The following is a 23,272-nucleotide window of genomic DNA, read 5'->3' as shown; positions in this document are numbered from 1 at the left end:
GCTCCCTGCTAATGTGCCTGGGAAAAGCAGCAGAACATGATCCATGTGGTTGGGCCCCTGCTACCATCATGAAAAATATAGAAGCTCCTGGCTCCTGGCTCCTGGCTCCTGGCTCCTGGCTCCTGGCTTCTGGCTTCTGGCTTTGGTCTGGCCCAGCTCTAGCCATTGTGAACCAGTGAATGGAAAATTCTCTCTCTGTAACTCTGACTTTCAAATAAATAAAATAAACATTTTTAAAAAGAAAAGGGAAGCTTAATTATTTCAGAATATTTTAGAAAATTCTAGGTACAAGGGACATTTGAGATCCGTCATCTTTACAGATTTGTATGGCAAAGATGCTACAATGACATTTATTAGTAACAAAGAATGTGAATGTCAGGACATTGGGAACTATTGAGCACTTTGCTATAAAACAATTCAACACAGTAATAGATATTGTCACGTGATAATGGGATATTACATTCATATTTTACTATTAATATTATTATAATATTAAACATAAATGGAATCAGAAGTGGGAACTGAGCAAAGGTTGTAAGGGTTTGAATTTCAGACCAAAGGAATTGATTTACCCATTTTCTATCAGAGAAAGGGAACCAACCTTTTGGATGTTGAGCAGCATATTATTTTCTACAGTGTTGAAAATAATAAGATAACATTTGGATTTGATTTCTGGCCTTTTGTCTAAAGAATAAAGAACAATTAAAAATTTAGCAAGATCCCATTCATTGTTCTGGTATGTTTAAACAAATTCCTTGAGGAATTCTATTTTATTTTTAGAAATCTGTAAATGTCATTGAAATTAGGTTATTATTATGATAAATATATAAATATTTGAATGTGTAGAATTATCCACACAATCATACCTAAAAACTTGTAATAATAATTTTCTAGTTCATATTTGAATATTTTCCAACATTAATATGACAGAACTATAATGTTAGAAAAACAAAGGTAGATTCAGTATGTATAGTTTATTGTAAATGTTAAATGCAATATGTACTTATATCTATAAAATAAAATAAAATTATATAAGTGAATCAGTGCTATATCAAACATTCATGCACTTTAATTAATATTCTCTTTGTATTTTATACCTAATTTGTAGTAATTCATTTGTGTGTGTGTGTGTGTGTGTTTTATTCCCTTCAATTGGAACAAGCTGTGCTAAGGATGGTCTGGAAATAATTTGAAAACAAGACACAAGGAGATCACTTTATTGGGGGCATTATTTAAGCTGTTTTCAAAAATATCAGAGTCACCAAAATGGGTCACATTCCACAAATGATAGATTTGGGTTTTAAAACAAATGTTGCATATTTTCCTCCTTAAAATCCATGCCATTCTGAGGAAAAGCTAATTATCTTAAGGCTCTGAGTCAACTGATGCCAAATGGTCTCACAGTTAGCAACAGAAGAGAAATGAAGCACAGAGCAGTAAACCTTGGGGATTCACCTGGCCTCCTTTGCAGCCAAGATTGCTCCTATGGTGTCAGACAACAATTAAAAAACTTGAAATTGAAGGTGACTCAGAAAAGGGCAAACTGAAAAGTGTAACTCTCTCAAACAGGTCACCACGTCCCAATAAAAAAATAACCAGAGCATAGTGAAGGAGTAAGGAGAAAGGAGCATTTTATAAGCAGATTTAAACAGGCAATGAGCCTTTTGCCTATGTGGAGAAGTAGGACAGACACTGGCATCCTAGTTACCATGGGCCTCACCACCCTCCACATAGTCTTCTGAAGTCATATTCCTTATCTCTAGGCCTCATTTCCTCACAAATGAAATAAGGAGGATGGACTAAACAAGTTCCAAAGTTTTAATGTTAACAGTCTATACACGCCTTTACATGAGAGGGCACAGTGTACAAAATCTCAATGTGGCAGCATGGGAAAGACCTGGTCTGACTTGACCCAGTACATAGGAAAGGCCCTAGCCCTCAGTAGGCAATCAAAATACTTTTCACAGGAATAAATCAGAAAATAAAGGAGCAGGCTCCTGGCCTGAAAAAGTGATGAGCAGATACAGGGTAGATCTGTTCACTCAGACGATGCTGTGTAAGACTATGACTTGGTCTTCTTTAAGGTGAATTGCACCCTTGGTGCTGGTGGAACAAAAGAAGGGACTCCCCTAAGGAGGCTCCATGTTTCTTATAGGTTTACCCTGCTCCTTGTTGGAAAAGCTACAAAGTGATTTGAAATCTGTAGAACTAAATAATACCTTTCTAATCAGTTCTGAGCCATAGAAAGTAACTCTAGACCTACAATCTATGATTGGGTGACCATTTTATGAGGAGTAACACCCAACTTTTCCATGTAGGTATAGGCGCACTTTCAAGTTGGTTGAGTCAGAGAACTCTATCATTGGAGGTAATATACAGATTTAATTTCAAAAACCTGTCTTCCCCACTGGTACATCCTGGCTAATTCTTGCCAAATGTAACTGTGAAATTTATTTAACTAGCTCCCTCTTAGCATAAGAAATGAAGGTACTACTTTGAATGGAAATCTAATGATATAAAATTATGTATTTCAAGCATCAACAGACTTTTTAAAGATGCTATGTTATATTGGAAGAATTAAAATAATTCAATTAGTTGTAATATCCTTTTCTTAATGTTCATGAATTTCCTAGAGGGATTCAGTTTCTAGAAATTCTGATGTAAATAGAGTTAAGTCAGAATAGATACTCTAGGAAAATGAAAATGGTTATTTTGTTTTCAGGTGGGTCTTTGTGTTTGAGAGAGCATTAAATTTCATTTTGGGACATTGATCTGTCAGATGAAAATTTAAGCCATGGTGCATTTTCTGACTTGTAGTCTGAGACTACACATTTATTTTTCTGTTGTGTTTTGCTGTTCTTAGAAATTAATAATGACAGAAATAAACACATTTAATAAAGTAAGATCTCCTGCAGTGGATTCTGACACAATCTGATTTATTTGTTTAATATTGAGTCTTCAGTAGAGTTGCTGAGACAATGTATAGTTATGGATACTGCATTTAAAAGTTGGAACTTTAAATGGATATACTGAGAGCTATGCTAATTTACAAGGTAATAATTGTTAAAAATATACAGTCTCCATAGCAGTAGTTAAATAATATGCTCTTATACTGGCACTGGTTATTTGTTTAACATTTTGGACAGCTCTTAGAAGCATTGAGGGAAAATTATTATCTTTTCAAGATTTATTTATTTTGAAAGTTAGCAATTGTGTGTGCATGTGTGTGTATGATAGAGAGAGAGACAGGCAGACAGAATGAGAGAGAGGTTTTCTATTTGCTGATTCACTCCCCCAAATGTCCCCAACAGTCCAGGCTAGGCCAGCCTGAAGTTGGGAGCCAGATGCTAGGAGCTTCATTTTCATCTTGGTAGAAAGGGGACACCATCTAATCAAGGAATATGATCTAAGGAATAATCTGGTTCATTAATTGTTTTAAAAGATTTTTATTTGATTTATTTGAAAGCTACAGTTAAACAGAGAGGGGTGGGAAGAGGGAGAGACATCTTCCATTCACTGATTCACAACCCAGATGGCCACGACTAGGGCTGGGCCACATGGAAGCCAGAAGCTGCTTCTGGGTCTTCATGTGGGTGCAGGGACCCAAGGACTTGGGCCATCCTCCATTGCTTTCGCAGGCCTATTACCAGGGAGCTGGATCGGAAGTGGAGGAGCCAGGGCTCAAGCCGGTGCCCATAGGGGATGCCAGCTGGGCAGGCAAAAGCTTATCTCACTGTGCCTTAGTGCCGGCCCCGATTCAGTAATTTTTAATGAAATCTCTGACATTGATCTTTGTTCAGGTATTGCACAGAAAACATGATGGAATACTTTTTTCTGTGTTCTAAACAGATTATAATGCCATCAAAAATATTGAATCTCAATATTAACAATGAAATGTTATGTTTGGTGATTTAACTTTAATAAGAATGAATGAATTTATTCTATGTAGTGAATCTTTAAATCCAACACAAATTGTTTTACTTACAGGTATAAATTAATATAGGGGAGCTTTGGTAGAAATCTTTAGATAAATGGGTAATTTAGAAAAGTGAAAATTCTGATCATTCTACAGACATTTAACTACATATTTAACAACTAACATGCACTAAGCACTCTTTTGGAAAATGGGATAACTTAGAAAACAGAAAAACAAGATCCTTGTTTTTGTGACACTTATATTCTAATATAGATATAATATAGATATGTGGATAATTCAAAATAATAATACATTTATACAATATGTTAACAGATTTCCTATGTGCCTAGATGTGAATCAGGCAGTCATCTATAGTACAATAAAGTGATAACAGGGGATCTCCTTGAGAAACTCAGAGATAAGTAGCAATTAGAAAGTTGTGGGAGTAGCCTATGCAGAATGAATGAGTTTCAGGCAGAATAAACATCCATTCTTAAAGCTGGACTGAACAAATGCCTGGCATGTTAAAAATTATCAAGAGGGCCAGAAAACTGTCATGGAAAGGCATGAGATATAGAAAGACATAAGGTCTGAGGTGATTAAAATAGATCGCTTAATAGGTAAACAACTGTATCCTAGCTATTGATTCTCTCTCATGAACTATATTTTTTAGCATATTCTCTCTTTTTATTAACCATGGTAAGAATATGAAAAGCAACTTGCTGGATAGACTGATTCAATAAACTTAGCATCATAAAGGAATTGTTTTTTAAATAGCAAGATAATTGCTTTATATAGTGTCACTTGCTACATGTATGGTGCTATGCTTGTTTAAATTACAGACTGCTTACCACTCTGAATGCTGAAGCCCTGTGCCTGCCACTGACAGTGTTTAGGGTTACTTGTTTCCTAAAACTTTGTCTTTAACATGCTATTTAAGATTTAGATTAACAATTAGGAACTGTCAGAAATAATGTCACATTAAGCATTAGTAGAAATTCCGTGTTGCTGACTGGTTTCATATCTGAAATGGGCAGGAAGTTTCTTCAGAAATCAGCACCAGGCTATGAACATCAGAAACACTAGAAATAATCCAGGAGCGTGATGAACTTTACTGTATCAAACCTCATAAAATATGAGGACCCAAGTCCCTGGAGCAGAAGGAATTTAACTTAGAGAGTGTACTAAGATGAGAACTGCTAGGGAACTAGAGGCATGTAAGTGTTATACTAGTTTAATATTTTTGTTAGCCTAGAGCAACGATAATCACAGACAAACTCTCTGAAACGTTATTTGTGCCCATACAGTAACATTAATTTTCTTTTAATCTTTGTCTGCCTCAGGAAATATTTCAATTGAATTTCACATTTCTTTCCAAGGAATCAGGGACTCTGGAATCCAATGTCATTTACTTTAATGTTTTTTTTTCACAGTTATTTCAAAATCCTAAATGTACTCAAAACCAATGATTTACCTGACATTTACTTCTTGAATATGTAAAAGTGACATGGTATGGGTTGATTCCTTGAATATTAATATAATCCTAGAATTAACCTGAATCATTTAATGATTGAATCTTGTCTTTATTTGAAATTTATTCATTTATTTTTGAAAGAGTTACATAGAGAGGGAGAGAGAGAGGGAGAGAGAGAGGTCCTCCATCTACTGGTTTACTCCCCAAAAGGCTACCCTGCTGGCCAGGCTGAAGACAGGAACCAGGAGTTTCATCCGTCTGCCAAATGGGTGGCAGGGGTCAAGCTTTCCCCAGGCCATTAGTAGGGAGCAGAATTGAAATGGAGCAGCCGTGACAGGAACTGGCAGCCGTATGTGATGCCAGTTCATAAGCAGCGACTTTACCCACTACACAGCAACATCAGCCCCCTGAAACATTTATTTATTTGACAGGCAGAGTTAGATAATGAGAGTGAGAGACAGAGAGAAAGGTCTTCCTTCCGTTGGTTCACCCCCCAAATGGCCGGCACGGCCGGCTTGCGGCACCAATATGAAGCCAGGTGCTTCCTCCTGGTCTCCCACGCAGGTACAGGGCCCAAGCACTTGGGTCATCCTCCACTGCCTTCCTGAGCCACAGCACAGAGCTGGACTGGAAGAGGAGCAACTGGGGCAGATTTGACTCCCCGACTGGGACTAGAACCCGGAGTGCCGGCGCCGTAGGCGGAGAATTAGCCTAGTGAGCCGCAGCGCCGGTAAAAAACATTTATTTTTCAAACACACTTATTTTAACTCATATTTTCATCTAACACATATTAAAATTTACACTAAGTTTCTTTTGGAGGTAGTATGTGTAGTGCTTGTGGAAGGAGGTCTGTAATCAGATACTCTAGACTCTATATCCTTCCTTTGAGCTTCATTTCTTGGCAAGTTAATTTCTCTTTGACTCAATTTCCCAGTGACAAAAACATGAATTAATAATGGCACCTGCAATAGTGTAAATGTGAAGATTAAAAAATAATCATATAAAAGACTGAAAAGTGCTTGTCATCTAGCTTGTACTCAGTAATTACAAATATTTTTGTTATATACCTGTGTGTGCATTTTGAAGTATCCTATGATATGATTGTGAAATATTATTTAAAACAATAAGTGAATATTTCCTATTTTAAAAAAGACAAATTTAGCAGTGAAGATCCAGTTAGGTGATTGAAAATAATGACATAGATTTATTTTGGATAGGAAGATGAAGACTTATTGAAAGTTTCCTGCGTTCAGTGAAGGGAAAAATGACTAGAGTTATGAACTTAGAAGAGAGATGAGAAAGAGTTTGATAAGTTTAACTGTTTTTTGCCGTTGCATGGATTTTTTTTTTTTTTTTTGACAGGCAGATTGGACAGTGAGAGAGAGACAGAGAGAAAGGTCTTCCTTTGTCGTTGGTTCACCCTCCAATGGCCGCTGCGGCTGGCGTGCTGTGGGCAGCGCACAGCACTGATCTGAAGCCAGGAGCCAGGTGCTTCCTCCTGGTCTCCCATGGGGTGCAGGGCCCAAGCACCTGGGCCATCCTCCATTGCCCTCCCGGGCCATAGCAGAGAGCTGGCCTGGAAGAGGGGCAACCGGGACAGGATCCGGCACCCCAACCGGGACTAGAACCCGGTGTGCCAGCGCTGCTAGGTGGAGGATTAGCCTGTTGAGCCACGGTGCTGGCCTGCATGGATTTCAAATCCTGATGAGCTCCATTTGCTTTCAAAATCTCTTTATGATTTATGATTTCAACCGAGTATTAGCAAATATATTTAAATAAATAACTAAAAGAAAGCTAAAGAAATCATAAAGAATATTTTAACTGTTTATTACCTTTAAAAAGACTGGACATTATACATAATAGTGGATTCTTACAGTTTTTAAGTAGGTTAAGCAGCCTTGGAAACTCTGAGTTTCTGTGCCAATTCTCTAAACCTATTACTAGTCACACATCTCAATACTAGCATTTACAAAATGTGTCTTACATAAGGCAAGGTTAGTAATCTACATACACCTGAACATTGTTAACAGAACTTTAATTGGGAGTTGGCAATGAATCCAAATTCTGTGCAGCAAACTGAGAGAGGAATAAGTAAATATGAAATGGGAAAAAAAACAGAATTTAGAGGCTAAATAAGGCTAACAGTTTGTATATCACACTGTGTTCAACCTTGTTGGAATTTAACTTCTTGAGTAATTTCATCAGTTTCACTGAGAAACCTTTCAGGACAGAAAGATGCATACAAAGAAACTGTAAGGTTCTCCCTTTCCTAAAATAAAAACTAAGGACAGATATTAGATGTAAGATATACAATCTAATGATTTTAAAGATCTATACAGATTATATATCTCTATATTCTTCCTTTTATTCTCATCATTTTCTTGATAAGTAAACCAAGTCCTTGTTAGAGAGTTAGACATTATCCTGCTCTCCAAGAGTGTATTTTATGCCTGAAAAGAATTGTGCTGGGGAGGATTAGGGAAGCCAGAAGTGTTTTACAGACACTCCTGTCATTCCTTTGTGCCATTTCCATAGCTGCCAAATGAAACTCACAATAGGAAGAACAAATAAGGCACCAAGTCTTATGTTATCTAAAGAAATCTGTTCAAAATCAAATGGAGCAGAACAACTGCAAGATCATTTTCATTTCAGCCCAATGTGGGAGAACTATTTTGTTATAACATGTAATAAGGTTATTCTAGGAATTAAATTAATCCAGATAGAACACTAGGAACAATGCTTACTTCACACAGACCACTAAAAAAAGTCAGTTTTAAAAAATAATTGTAGTAGTAATGAATCTTTAATTTGGATTACACCAAGAAGAACGAACATCTTAAACTACTAATATGAATCAGTCTATGGGTACTGTGCTGTGCTGTATATAAAGTTTCTCATTTATCCTACATGTTGTTTCAATTTTCCATCTGTGGAACCTGGCACACAAAATGGTTAAGGATGGATCCAAAAGTTATACAGCATTTAAGACAATGATATATCATAGAACTACTAAAACAGTTTGGTTAAACAAAGATAATTCTGGATTTGGGACGCAGTAACTAGAATTTGAGTCTGAAAACCATCACTTAAGTTCTCTGGATGCAAGCCTCCTTATCTGTTTAATGGAGAGGTTAAATATCTACAAGCCATTTAAAGTTACTTCTGCCTCTCTCCTGTACATCCATGGCTGAGACTAAATGTAAATGTCACACTGTTATCTGAAGTCTTTAAAAAATAATTGTGATATTATCCATTTAAGTCATGATTACTCTTTACATGTGAAGAATTATCACAATGAAACCTCTGTAGTGATGGAAGTGAAATATCTATTCCGTCTCTCCACTGTATATTTTTATATAAGGGCAAAATCAATCAACCAACTCTAAAAGCATTGGATAGTGTATATCTGACTTTTTGTTTACAGGGAAGCAGGAGAAATCTTTATGACACTATGACAATTTTGCAAGCACTTGTAATCATTAGAAAGTGAACATCTTTCTCCTCTATCGATGCCTTAGAGAGAAATGATCTTGGGGATATTCACACAGTTGTCAGTGTAAGATTTCATAGGGAATTCTGTTTTCAGTTAATAGTTTTTTCTCCTTAATGCTTTACTAAGCCATCTTAATTTAGCACACTGCAGAATGTTTGCTTTAGGGTAATTTTCCCTACCTACAATTTACAACATTTTAGTTTAGTCTCAAGTGATTAATTTTGATAAATGCAGAGTTTATACTCTCAAGTGAGAAAATATGTACAGTTAGACAAATGTAGTTTGCCCAGACATCACCCCCAGAGTATTTTAGGTTTGATTTGCTCTCAAGACATGTTGATAAATTTACTGCTGGAGAATAATGAAGGGGACTTTAAATCAATTAAAATTTAGTAAATCTTATGTTAATTTTGGATCAATATGCTTCATATTTATAAATACATAGGAAATTTGACTGTTTCTGTTTTACTTCATGGCTTTCTGAATATCAAGTTTTCTCAGTGGATAGGATTCAAACTTACTCATTTCTTTATGAATAATTTCAATATGTAAAGGGAAATTAAACAAAACCTAAAAATGCAAAGAATTTTTCATTGCATGGTGTATTTGTAAGTGAACACATGAAAGATTTGGGTTGCTGGATTTTAATATTTCTTTTGAAAAGATCCTGTGTCTTACATGTTATTGCTTGGTCCATCAGGGGTCATATTACAGTCTGAACTTTCAAAGCAAAATGACCAAGTCGTTATCAGTAAGATTCAGGAAAAATCAAGATTGCTGCAGTTTTCCTAGTGGAGGCTGCCAGGCACAGTTGACACTTCCCTTAACAGCACTCCCCATTTGAGCCAGATAAACTTCCAACTTCCAACTCACATTTCCTCTAGGATTTGGACATGTTCATGTAACAAGTTATGATTTATCATCCCCTAAATCATGCCTCAATAGTCCTTAGTGGATCTCAGTGTACCTTGACTCCTTCAACTTCTTTAAATCGCAATTTTGTTTAAGATACTATTGCTATATGTGTAATTCTGTTAGAGTGTTACTCTTTTGTCACTGTGGCTCCCAAATTCTTGCCATCACATGCCCTACCTCAGCTTTACAAAGTGAAGATTTTTTTCAATAATCAGTGGCTAAATGATGACCAAACTTATTACATGGTTTATAAATATAGCCACCCTGGCCAGCTAACCCTCTAGCCCAACCATGTTCCAAGAATGTAGATGTACTTGCTCCCCTCCCCTTCCCTTCCCTCTTCCTTTCTCTCCCCTTCTCTCTCTCTCTCTCTCTCTCTCTCTGTCTTGTTTTTGCTACATCCTGATAAACAACTGCTCTTTATTGCTGTGTTGCCTTGAGGAAAGATGATTAATGCATCATGCATGACTTTCATGTTATAATAAACATATATTCAAAAGTATGTAGCACAATAAACATTCTAACTGATAAGCATTTTTAAAAACTGACTACGGATCAGAAAATTAACTTGGTCTCTAGAGTCTTGGAATATTGGATTTTTACTATTGTACTTACTAGATGTAGCATTCAGATATCAAAATTTACATTTTGTGGGCTTCAGTTTTCTTGTCTGAAAATAATAAACTAAATGTAATACTTTTTAGACATTAAAAACCATTAGGGGAGTGTTAGAATCTCTGAGAAAAGGGAAACAACTTTTGGGCCATGGTTAAGGAAGAAACAGCCCAAAGAGAATTTCATGACCATTAAGGGTTTTTTAAATTAAATTTAATTTTTTAAAAGGAGAGAGAGAGAAGGCCGGCACCGTGGCTTAACAGGCTAATTCTCCGCCTTGCGGCGCCAGCACACCGGGTTCTAGTCCCTGTCAGGGTGCCGGATTCTATCCCAGTTGCCCCTCTTCCAGGCCAGCTCTCTGCTGTGGCCCAGGAGTGCAGTGGAGGATGGCCCAAGTGCTTGGGCCCTGCACCCCATGGGAGACCAGGAGAAGCACCTGGCTCCTGGCTTCAGATCAGCACGATGCGCCGGCCACAGCGGTCATTGGAGGGTGAACCAAAGGCAAAAAGGAAGACCTTTCTCTCTGTCTCTCTCTCTCTCACTATCCACTTTGCCTGTCAAAAAAAAAAAAAAAAAAAAAAAAAAAAAAAAAAAAAAGGAGAGAGAGAAAGAGAGAGAGAATGCTCCATATACTGGTTCTCTCCCTAAATGCCTGCAATAACTAGGGCTGGGTCAGGTAAAGTGGTTTCCAAATAGGTGGCAGGCACCAAGTACCTGTTGCCTCCCAAGGTGTACATTAGCAGGAAACTGCAAAGGAAGCAGAGGAGGCAGCACTATAAACTTGTATTTTGGGATGAGATATATGCATCCCAAGCAGTAACTGCTGGCATGGCTATTATTTTTTTTAGTTGAGGGGACAGAGATCTGAGTATACAAACTGCAAGGGAGCTAGAATATGTGGGACAGATTACCAGAGAGGAACAAACTATATAGAGAAAGATCTCTAGAAACCTGGGAAACAGTTTCCGTGAGCCTTTATGTGAATAACAGAAGATTAGACACTGTGGAAGAAAATGTCAATTAACTGCAAGCTGTTACCAATAGAAAATATGTAAAATGAGATACCAAGAGAAAAGAAAGACTTAATTAAAGTGAACAGTGCTAGTGATATGTGGGATAATTACCCATTTCACATTGAACTTGAGTTCCAGAATTAGATGGTAGGAAAAGTAAACAGAAAAACTGAAGTAATAATGGCCAATTCTCATAACCCCCATTTATTATGAAGAGAATAGTTACCTCAAAAAAAAGTTGTATCAAATCAGAAAATATGTGAAAAAAATCATTATTTCTTTAGTCAATGTGAATATTTTCAGTTTATTGGCTATAAGGATTCTCTAGAAAATTTTCATTTTTCAAAATAATAAACATATTTTTAATTTAAATTATGCATATTTAGACATGGGTACCATAGTGATAAATAATAATAAGATGAGGAACAAGACAAGAAGAAAAAGCATTATACATGTATTATATCATTTAGTCTTCCTGACAACTACAAGAGATAGTTACTATATTTTCGTTTTTCAAGAACAAATGATAATGTTGAAAGGTTGTTAAATTTATTGGCAAGCACATTGAAGAAAGTGGTTAACTAGAGATTTAAACTCACATCAGTCTGACTTCAAAAGTTCCCCATTAAACTCTTCTAACATTAAAAGCATGAATATCACTTCAGAGTATATTTTTAGCCCAAACTTTCAGGTTGAAGCTAAATATTTTAGTGTTTTGTTCTTATTCCCCTTTTTTATGATATTAGGCTCTTAACAATGTCTTTTGTGTATGTAGACAGACATATAATAAAAATCAAACTTCTGTTTATTTACAAGAATAAAAAGTTTGCCACCTTGATTCTCAAAATTTTTCTTGAGTAGTATAGTAATGTTTATTTTTAGAAATAAAAGCCGGGGCCGGTGACATGGTTCACTTGGATGGTTCTCCGCCTGCGGCGCCGGCATCCCATGTGGGCACCAGGTTCTAGTCCTGGTTGCTCCTCTTCCAGTCCAGCTCTCTGCTGTGGCCCAGGAAGGCAGTGGAGGATGGCCCAAGTGCTTGGGCCCTGCACCCGCATGGGAGACCAGGAGAAGCACCTGGCTCCTGGCTTCGGATCAGCGCAGTACGCGGGCCGTGGCGGCCATTTGGGGAGTGAACCAGCGGAGGGAAGACCTTTCTCTCTGTCTCTCTCTCTCTCACTGTGAAACTCTACCTGTCAAATAAACAAATAAAAAAAATCTTAAAAAAAAAGAAATAAAAGCCATAGTTAACATTTGTGTTCATGTATTTTCTCTAAACAATTGAATAAATGAGTTTTATATGTAGAGAGATGTATCTTTAAGGCAATTCTTAAAAACTGTAAAGCATAAATGCTCTCACTAAAAAGAATTATCCTATAAATTTTTTAATGACTATGCAAAACTTAGTAGCTATTATATTTCCAATGTGCTCTTTAACACAAGAGAAATAATATTTTCTTATATTTCAAACTATAAAGATAGAAATATAAAGTCTAGCATATCTTTCTTAAAGGGCACTTTTTTATACCAAATGTGTTGGTGACAATACAAATACATTGATAATGTGCCATTCAAATTTTCATCAGAAATGGAGAAATATTCTATTTTTATATCAGCATTTCACAGTAGCTAAGGTATTGAATCAACCCAGATGTCCATCAACTGATGATAAAGAAATTGTGGTGTACATGCACAATGGAATGCCACTCAGCCATAAAAAAGAATGAAATCTTTTCTTTCACAACCAAAAGGATGCAATTGGAGACCATTATGCTTAGTGAAATAAGTCAGTCTCAAAAACACAAACATGATGTGTTTTCTCTGATTTGTGGCGACTGATATATAGAATACAAAAATATAGTGTATCTGAGTGAAACTGACATTTTGAGATTTGATTACTGTTTATAACACTTGTCTATGCTCCTGAAGAACAGTGGTCTCTCTATTTACTGCTCGTTGAATTGTTTATTTTGTGGAGGGTTAAGCTTGTAATTATAAAGTAAAATGAAAGTATGTCAATGTAAAAATTAAAAGAAAAAAGAAAGGCAGGAGGAGGGCAGATCGGAGAAAGGGAGGGAGGGCAGGTGGGTGTGACTATCATTATGCATTTAAAACTATATATATGAAATACATGAAATATGTTTCCTTTATATTAATTTCATTTATATTAATATCCTTTATATTAATTAAATGGTAAGAAAAAAATTTTGAAATGGCAATGTAAAAAATTGTTAAATTTGTGTTTTCCAAGGAGACATTTGAAAAAATGTTTGAGTTTTTTTTTTAAGCTTTATTTATTTGAAAGAGTTACAAAGTGAGAGGGAGAGAGAGATCTTTCCTCTGCTAGTTCACTCCTCAGATGGCCACAAGAGCCAAGACTGAGCCACTCCAAAGCCAGAATCCAGTAGCTGTATCTGAGTCGCCCATGTGGGTGGCAGTAGCCGAGACAGTTGGACCGTCTTGCTGCTTTTCCCTGGCCATTAGCAGGGAGCTGGATTAGAAGAAGAGCAGCCAGGACATGAACTGGCACCCATATTTGGTGTCAGCATCACAGGCAGCAGCTTTACCCGCTCCGCCAAGCCAGCCCCCATATTTTTTTAAAGATTGATTTATGGAGTCGGCGCTGTGGCGTAGCGGGTAAATTGCCAGCATCCCATATAGACGCTGGTTCAAGTCCCGGCTGCTCCACTTCTGATCCAGCCCTCTATTATGGCCTGGGAAAGCAGTAGAAGATGGCCCAAGTCATCTTGGGCCATTATCAGGGTCTCCACGTGGGACACCCTGAAGAAGCTCCTAGCTCCTGGCTTCGGATCAGCTCAGCTCTGGCCATTGTAGCCAACTGGGGAGTGAACCATCAGATGGAAGACCTCTCTCTCTCTCTCTTTCTCTCTTTCAAATAAATAAATAAAACTTTTTTAAAAAGGATCTCAAAAACATTGATTTATTTGAAAAGCAGAGTTACAGAGAGCCAGGGGAAGAGGGAGAGAGAAATGAAAAATTATTTGTGATGAAGATAAATCCCAAAATGTATCTGTATTCTTTCCAATTTTTTCCTGGTAGTATTTCTATTTTAAAAAAGGAGAAAATGAAATGCAGATATGGACTACATTTTAAGACTATCTGAGTCCATATTTTTGTCTGTTTTGATATATAATTTTTTAACCTCCAGTTTTCAAAAACAGTTAACAAAGTAAGCATAAGCTAAAACAACTTGTGTAATTCCTTTCAAAAAAACTCATAATTTGGCCAGTTTTTCAGGTTTGTATTTCCGCTGTTCCTTTTTGCCCAGCTTACAATGTATGCCAGCTAAGCCACTTACTTTTCCTGCCCTCTTGGAACAAGGCTTCCCAAACTTTAGTGCACATTAGTTAATGGGAACTTTTGCTAAAATGCATTTTGCTGTCCCATCCATCTGGGTTTGGAATCTGAGAATCTGCTTGTCTCATGCATTCCCAGGTGAAGCTGTGCTGTTAATCCAGAAACCACCTTTTGTATAGCAGGTGTTTAGAGTATGTCACATCTTGGTGCACACTCTTCTCTTTTTGCCTTCCCTCCTTAGCCTCTGAGGGTGCTCACAGGCTTTCTTCATCAGTACTCTTCTCTATTGGTTTCCATCCCTTTGAGAAAAGCCCAGAGGGACGCCTGTTGTAGCATAGAGTGTAAAAGCACCATTTGCAATGCCAGCATCCCTTATGGGCACCAGCTTGTGTTCTGGCTGCTCCACTTCCAATCCAGCTCCCTGCTAATGGCCCGGGAAAGCAACAGACAATGACCAAAGTGTTTGGGCCCCTGCAACCCATGTGGGAGACCTGGGTGAGGCTCCTGGCTTCTGGCTTCAGCCTGGCCCATGGCTGACCATTGTGGCCATCCAAGGAGTAAACCAGCAGATGGAAGATTTCTATTCATCTCTCTCCTTCTGTCTGTAACTTTGACTTTTAAAATAAATAAATGAATCATAAAAGTAATACTTAAAGAAAATTTTATACATGTGAGATTGTTCTCCCAAAGACTCATTCTTTTTGTGTTCCCAGTCAAGTATCTTCTAAATTTACCCATAGTAAATATTGAATGAGTGTGTGCTATAAAATAATTTAAAAGAATGGAAGGAGGGAGAGAGCAAGGGGACAAGAATAGGTGGTAAGAAAGGTAAAAAAAAAAAAAAAAAAACAAAAAAACAAGAACTAAGTACTATAACATCACGTTGTCACGTTTTATTGCAGTTCATACCTCTTTCCCCAATATACAAAGGTACCATAGGGGAAATAACAGGAATTGAAGCCTTCATTAGGTTTAGAGAGGGGGTAAATTGGTCTTAAATTATATTGCTTGCTTTTATTAAATTTATTAAATTTATTTATTTCTAAATGGCATGTGAAAATTGATAGATGATTGATGAATAGAAAGAAATATTTGATAGATAAAAAGATGATGGGTAGATGGATGGATGGATGGATAGATTTCTCTTTGTTTTTTATGTCACAAGCACATTTTGCAATTTGCTTGCTAAGAAAAAGATTAAGTTTTCTTCCTTTTAGTGAAGCATAATGTTTAATAGTGAATCAAAGAAGCTTCTCTCCTTCTGGTGTGAAATGCAGTTATGATGATAGAAAAAACCTTGTTGGGATTAATCCTGAATATTTAAGAAATGAAATCCTGATGTTTTCTAGCTGATTACCAGCTCTGGCAGGACTTCTGCCACTTTTATTAATTAGGTGTAGTGTTTGGCCCCAAGATATGCCAGGTGGGATAAGGTCATCACAGCATATAATATACATACTGCATCAAGTTTAAACAACATCTTTCAGATTTTGGTTTCATTAAAGAGTTGTCAATCCTTGTTTAAAGTATATGCATTACATTTTATTTTGACTTATGACCCTAGAGTTTAGCAAAAAATGCATTGTTAACACTTTTTAAGACTTAGTCTACATGTGTGCATATATATGTATATATATATGTATATATATGTATATATATACAAATATCTGTGTGAGATACACATATGCAGATCTTTGTTAAATGAATTATTTTCTTCAAAATCATTCCATTAATACTGATTATTAGCTAATTCCAGCCAATGATAGCATTTTTTTCTCTTTCAGGGTTTAAACTTGAAAAGACTGGAGGCAGTACAAGGAGGGAGAGAGGTAAGAAGGTTTAATGTGGGAGAGGTGAGACAGAAGAGAACATGGTTACAATGACGTGGTGATGCTGATTTTCTGTGTTGATGAGGAGGAGGATGTACTGAAGGGCATTTTATGATCTTAGATTCCCTTTACTCTGGCCAAAGCACGTTTTACATATGTCTGCATGAATTTATTGTTAACACTTATTCCTCTAAAGCTGAAAAAAAATAGTGTTTATCTGGCTAGGCAAGCAGTATGTTTGTTAAAATGGATTTATACAGCTTCAGGGCCCCCCAGAGGGCCAGAAAAGCCTTTTACAGCCAATGTTACTGTGCAATATTTAAAACGATTTACTGAGAAATTAACAACAACAACAAAAAAATTCTAACAGTGCTATGACATTTGGGATCCTTCACTCTCCTATCAAAAGCCATTTGCTTACTCTCCCAGGCTGGGACACATTCTTAGGTAATGTGAAATTGCTGTGGCATGGCTAGCAGTGTTAGAACTTCTCTAATTTCTTTAATGTATTGCTTGCACCAGATGCTTTATAAAAAAGGAAACTTGTAATGACAGCAAACCCAATACCATATCACATACATTATGCACATTAGTATCTTCTGGTTCTGTTTCAAAGTGAAGACTTATCACTGATTAAAATTCTCTCCATGCTAAACGTTAAAGGTTGTACTTTGTGCTCCAGGTTGCTGGAAGGTAAGGGGAGGCTGGAATGTTTAATTCAAGAAATCAATACTTTCTTGTTGCACAAAAAGTGATTCATTTTTAATGATATTTATGTAACATATTTTGGGCAAATGTGAAGGCATTTTGTCTTCAAAAATGAGAAAATAAATCTTACTCCCTTCCCTGTTTGTGGCTTCTCCTGATTCAGACAGATTTCTGGTCTGTTCAGGAAGTGGTGTTTGTCCACTTTCCTTGTTGTTTTAATTTCCAGTGGTGTGTGTTTAGTATTTGACATTCCAGTTACTGGAAAACTTGTCATGAAAGAACTCTCCATTTTGCAGGACACAGAGCAGTGGCTCACGTCAGCAAAGGGTGAAATAAAGATAAACCTATAAATATTTTTTATGTTGTAGGAGAGCAAGGTAATAAGGCAAAAGGCCATCAGTGTGGTTGGGGAGGGGTATATATACTCCATAAGGAACACCTCAGGGTCTTTTAAACATGACCAATATCGGTCTACTTAGAGGAAGAACTAAATGCATTACCTCTTAAATGGAAGGTCACGTGTGATCAGGAACCTTACAGTTTAATCCATTGCTTTAAAGATACACAGTTTGGAGTTACTTAGCTTCCCACTTCTGCTTGAACTGTGTGTCAAAAGATAGAGATTTTAAGTTCACATATCATACAATAGTGTTGCCAAATTGTGCCAAAATTTTTTATTTTGTTAAAATTTTGTAAATGTTCATGTTATTGGAAAAAAGCACTAACGCACTTTAGTATTGAAAAAAGCTGCTTAAATTTTTTTGCTTAGTTTCTCATTTCATCTGGTCTTTTTTTAAATTATAAATGCAGTTATGGGAAAGGGATAGTAGACAATGTGTTTTACATTTAGGAAATATACATTTTTCTATAAACCATTTTATGTGTGAGCATATCAAATTATTAATGACTTATAATTTAATGTATTCATATGAATAGAGATGCAAGTTTTATTTGTTCTCTCTCCCTGATTTTAGTGGGATGATTGTGAAGAAGTTTCAATTTGCAAATTAAGCTAATCTAATAATGTGTTCTCAGAATACTTCCAATCTATGGATAGAAAGTACATGTGGACTGATAAAATCTAACGACTGCATTACTTCTTCTGGGATACCATTGGGTTACTTAGCCATTGTTCTGTTCAGTTGAACTACTTATTTTAGCTTTCCCTGTGACTATGAATCCTAATATATTTTATGGTGAGGAACTTCAGGGAAGTATGAGATAATGTGGTGGAATATTCTATCAAGTCTCAGTGGTAGATGATCTGTAAACAAAGAGTGCATTACTATATTAAGAGCTCTGTGTTTTCTCTTGCTTAAGAAATGTGACCTGTATCTCACTGATTCCCATTTGCTCTGTTCTATTCTATGTATGTACTACAAAGATGTACAATGTATTTCTGACTCTGTTAAATTGAAATGTATGCCTTAGAAAACTCTTTTTTTTTAAACTTTTATTTAATGAATATAAATTTCCAGTGTACAGCTTATGGATTACAATGGCTTCCCCCTCCCATAACTTCCCTCCCACCCGCAACCCTCCCCTCTCCCGCTCCCTCTCCCCTTCCATTTGCATCAAGATTCATTTTCAATTCTCTTTATATATAGAAGATCAATTTAGTATAAAGATTCCAACAGTTTGCACCCACATAGAAACACAAAGTGAAACATACTGTTTGAGTACTAGTTATAGCATTAAATCACAATGTACAGCACATTAAGGACAGAGATCCCACATGAGGAGCAAGTGCACAGTGGCTCCTGTTTTTGACCCAACAAATTGACACTCTAGTTTATGGCACCAGTAACCATCCTAGGCTGTCATCATGAGTTGCCAAGGCTATGGAAGCCTTCCAAGTTTACCGACTCTGATCATATGTAGACAAGGTCATAAAAGACAGAGTGAGGATAGTAACCAATGATCCTAAGAGTGGCATTTACCAGGTTTGAACAATTCTACAGCATTAAGTGGGGAAGAGGACCATCAGTACACACAGGTTGGGAGTAGAGCCATTGGAGGTAGAGTAGAGGTTATGATTACAAAGGAATGAGGCCCAAGTACACTAGACAGGGTCTAGAAATAAGGACAGAGTCATTATTAGAGGAGCTAAGAAAGGTGCTGTCTAAGCTACAATTAAGTTTTCTGATTGAGAGGCAAATAGAACCTGACAGAAGGGGCTTGATAATAATCTGGTGGGCTTTAGGCCTTGTAAGTTAAGAGGCCCAGACCTATCTATCTCTTCACATGGGGTACATCCTAAGGGAGGTGTGAACCTCCTAGGGGAAGGCACTCTGTTGACTTTCATGACTTAGCTGGCCTGGGAGGAGAGCTGGCCAGGTAAAGGCAGGGGGCATCTCTAACAAGAAATTTACAGTTCTGCCTGCAATGTTGCTGACCCTACTTGACCATCCCCTCAGCTGCAGTGGTCACTTTGGAAGTTGGGCTGAGCCTTAGAAAACTCTTACTCCAGACTCTTAGAATTTCTCATTGAAAGGCTATTATGATTGATAATGTTTTAATGACACAGATTGCTTCTTTAGATGAATTATTTTGTCTTAATTCAGATGACAGATATTCCCAAAAGGTTTTGATGGATGTAATACTAAGGGCCTGTTATCAAATACTCATAAGATTTAAGAAGTGTCATTTAAATTATTCTGTTTACTTACTGAGGTAATGACAACTGTTAAGAGTGTGCATACGAAACTGAAGCAGGCAGTACTATGCTATTTAGCTAAATGGTGAATACTATTAAAAAGCTAATTGCAAGACATGAAGGCCATATTTAAATACCACATGCTTTATAAAAATATAAAATGATTAAAATGCAAATTACTTTTCTGAAGGAAATTGATATAGATACCACCTAAATTGCTTATATTATTGTGAAATATTTGAAAATAGAAATTAGTAATATTAAAAACTCTAGGTATGTTAGTAATTTTGCATATTTATATGTGCATAATATGTGTATACATTGAGGGTGCTGATCAAAATAGATAATATAAAGCTTGTTTGAAAAGGGAAATTAGAGGAACACTATACAATATGTGATTATTTAACAGACATTTCCAAGGGACTGAAAACAAAACTCCTACCTCCTGTGGAATTTTTCTGCTCACAAACAACAACAACAACAACAACAAAAAAAAAACCTCAGAGAAAATTCATTGTGTAAGAAAAATGGATGAATTGTTACATTTCAATGGATTTCCAATCTCCCATAGAGAGTTTTATTGTTAAATGTGGATTCAACCAAGTTATTATCAGTACACTTTTTTATATGTATTTATTTGTTTATTTCAAAGGAAGAATGACTGAGAAGGTAGAGAGAATGGTAGAGAGAGAGAGAAAAATTTTGACTGATTAATTTTCCATCTGCTGATTGACTCCCCGAATAGAGGCATGTCTGGGTCAGTCTGAAGCCAGAAGCCAATAACTCCAAGCAGATCTCCCACATTGGTGGCAGGGACCCAAGTACTGGAGCTATCTTCTGCAGCTTTCCCAGGCACATTATCAGGAAGCTGGACAGGAAGTAGAGCAGCAAGAATTCCACTGGCACTCTGGTATGAGGAGCCAGCATGGAAAGCTGTGGTTTTATTTTTTTTTAAATAAAAAATATTTTTATTTTATTTTAAATAGTATAAAATACTGATTTGTTTAATTGTTAAAGACAGATGTGAGTTTGTATATGTCTATACACTAATTTGAATAACAGATTGTCTCTGATTCCACATTACCTGAAAAATGCTCAGCTGTCAGTGTTCTCAATATATCACAGGTCTAAGAGCACAAAATGTGTGACTTTATATCATGGATCAAAAGAACTATTTATTATTGTTAAAAAGTGTAACTGCTTCAATTTTATTTTATTTTAAAATTTTTATTAATATAAAGGGAACAGGTTTTATATATTTCATAGATAGAATTCTAAGAAGATAACCATCCATCTCTTCCTGGCTCCCTCTTATTCAATCCCTCCACCCTTCCTTTTTCTTCCTTTAATTTTTGTAATACTATAATTAATAGAACTAATTATTATGATCCAATGTCTAAATAAGGATTAATAATTTAGTCTAAAAATTCTACTTAATGTGATAATGTGAGAGCCAATGTTTATTGGAATTTTTGGATTCTGACTATTATTGGAAGTTAGAGGCTAGGTAAAAAAATGCAAATTTGTAATGATAAAAGATATCTTTTACATGTTTGCAGAGCTCAGATATCCCAAGATAATGAACAAAATAATAGAGATAATGTTCTTCACCTGAAATTTGAAGATGAGATTAATATTATATCCTTAGGAAATGGGTTGTAAATATGTAAAAAAATAGATTTTAAAAATGAGCACTTTTGATGATTTCCAGAAGCATTCTTTAGAAATATGACCAAAAATCATTACAGATATATTTATTTCTTTATTTGCTTGAAGTGCTTGATTGGTTAATACTATTTTCTGAGTCTATTTATATTTCTGTAGATCAGTTACATGAAATAGTGATCCAAGATTTTTATTCATGTAAAATATAATTTAGTGTATAATATTCTAGCAAAAATATTTTATTCTCATAATGGATTTTGTGCCTTTGCCAATAGCCTTGTATAGATTTTTCATTGTTCACACATGGACAAGTTATTTATTTATATTTGAAGTTGAAAGCCACTTTTATATCTGGACTCTAAAAGGGAAGAATTCAAGAATAAACTAAATTACATTCTGATTTTTAAAATAATTTGTAAATCTAGCATAGCATCATGGAAATAATTTCAAGTGGAATAGAGTAAACGTCACTATTAATTTCTGTTTCTGTTTATAAATTTCTTAGAATTATTAAGCACATATTTTAGGACATAGTTATTACTTAAGATAGGACCATTCACTCCTACTTTTCCCACATCCAACATACCACCGGATAAAATTAGTTTTGAAGGCATGAACGTATAAAAGTATGTGACTTCTAAGAATAGAACTCAAATTGAAGAATGCGCTGTTCTTAGAAATAAGAACAAGAAGTGTTGATGTGCTATTGTTCTCCTAAGGTCTAATATTTTATATAATTCTGAAATTATAGAAGATAACTATTCACATTTTAAAGTTTTGTGTGTTAACTAAAAATCTCCTGCATGAAACAATCATGAATACCAGTTATCTTTAATAATTTTGTGATAAAACTTGCCTCCATTTGCATGTTTTTTTGTGTAATATTCAGAATATAGTATTTTGGAGTTTCTACTTTGGTTCAACTGTGGTTATTCCATTCTTGGTTTCTTTAGAGTTTTGTAGTTAAGACTCTTTTATAACCTCAGGTTTCTTTGAATTATATATTAGCTAATATTATATTCTTCTTTAAGTTATAAAGGCTTAGACAAAGATAACTCTTCCTTTGTAACTAGAAATTTTCCATGGTTCAGTGCCTAGAATTTGCTACTAAGATGGAGCTGATTTACAGTATGAATTTGAGACCTTTTAAGAACTCAGTAAAAGCTAAAATATACCTAATTATTTTTCCTTACTGGAACCGACAGGTAATAAAGGAAGTGAAAGATCTGTGTTCTTATAAATCAATAATTAATTGAAAGAATTATACTTTAAAATACTATAATAATTGTTCCTGTTTCAAAAGGTTGTTGAAAGGATAAAGTGAATTAATATGTATAACACTTTTTGAGTAGGGCCAGTCATATAGAAAGTACTCAATAAATGTCATTACTATTATTATTATTATTATTGTTATTATTTCTACCATATCTACTTCCCTTCATCTTTCCTCTATCAGAGAAAGTTAGGTAATGATGTTATTGGGAATATTTTTTTGTCTGCAGGGGCTAGTCTACACCATAAGAATCAATGATATGTTATGCCATGTCTGTATCTTAAATTATTTTGCATTCTACATCAATTCTGAGATGATAAATTATAAATTATCCAATAAAATCTATCTGGAAATTATCATTTACTATAAATGATCCCTAATACCATTTTTAATATTA

General features: G+C 35.7%; 1 protein-coding gene across 1 annotated transcript in view; it reads left to right on the top strand.

Annotated features, from left to right (window-relative positions):
• Positions 1-23,272, top strand: part of CCSER1 (coiled-coil serine rich protein 1) — a 1,228,673-nt gene that overhangs the window by 715,815 nt on the left and 489,586 nt on the right. Inside the window, exon 9 of the mRNA XM_062199158.1 lies at positions 16,529-16,573. Within this exon, the coding sequence (XP_062055142.1) occupies positions 16,529-16,573 (45 nt within the window). The remainder of the gene's footprint in view (positions 1-16,528; positions 16,574-23,272) is intronic.

The sequence above is a fragment of the Lepus europaeus genome, chromosome 8 (genome assembly GCF_033115175.1).
Source record: "Lepus europaeus isolate LE1 chromosome 8, mLepTim1.pri, whole genome shotgun sequence".
Lineage (NCBI taxonomy): Eukaryota > Metazoa > Chordata > Mammalia > Lagomorpha > Leporidae > Lepus > Lepus europaeus.
The sequence above is the reverse complement of the archived record's forward strand: the minus strand, read 5'-3'. Positions and strand labels throughout refer to the sequence as shown.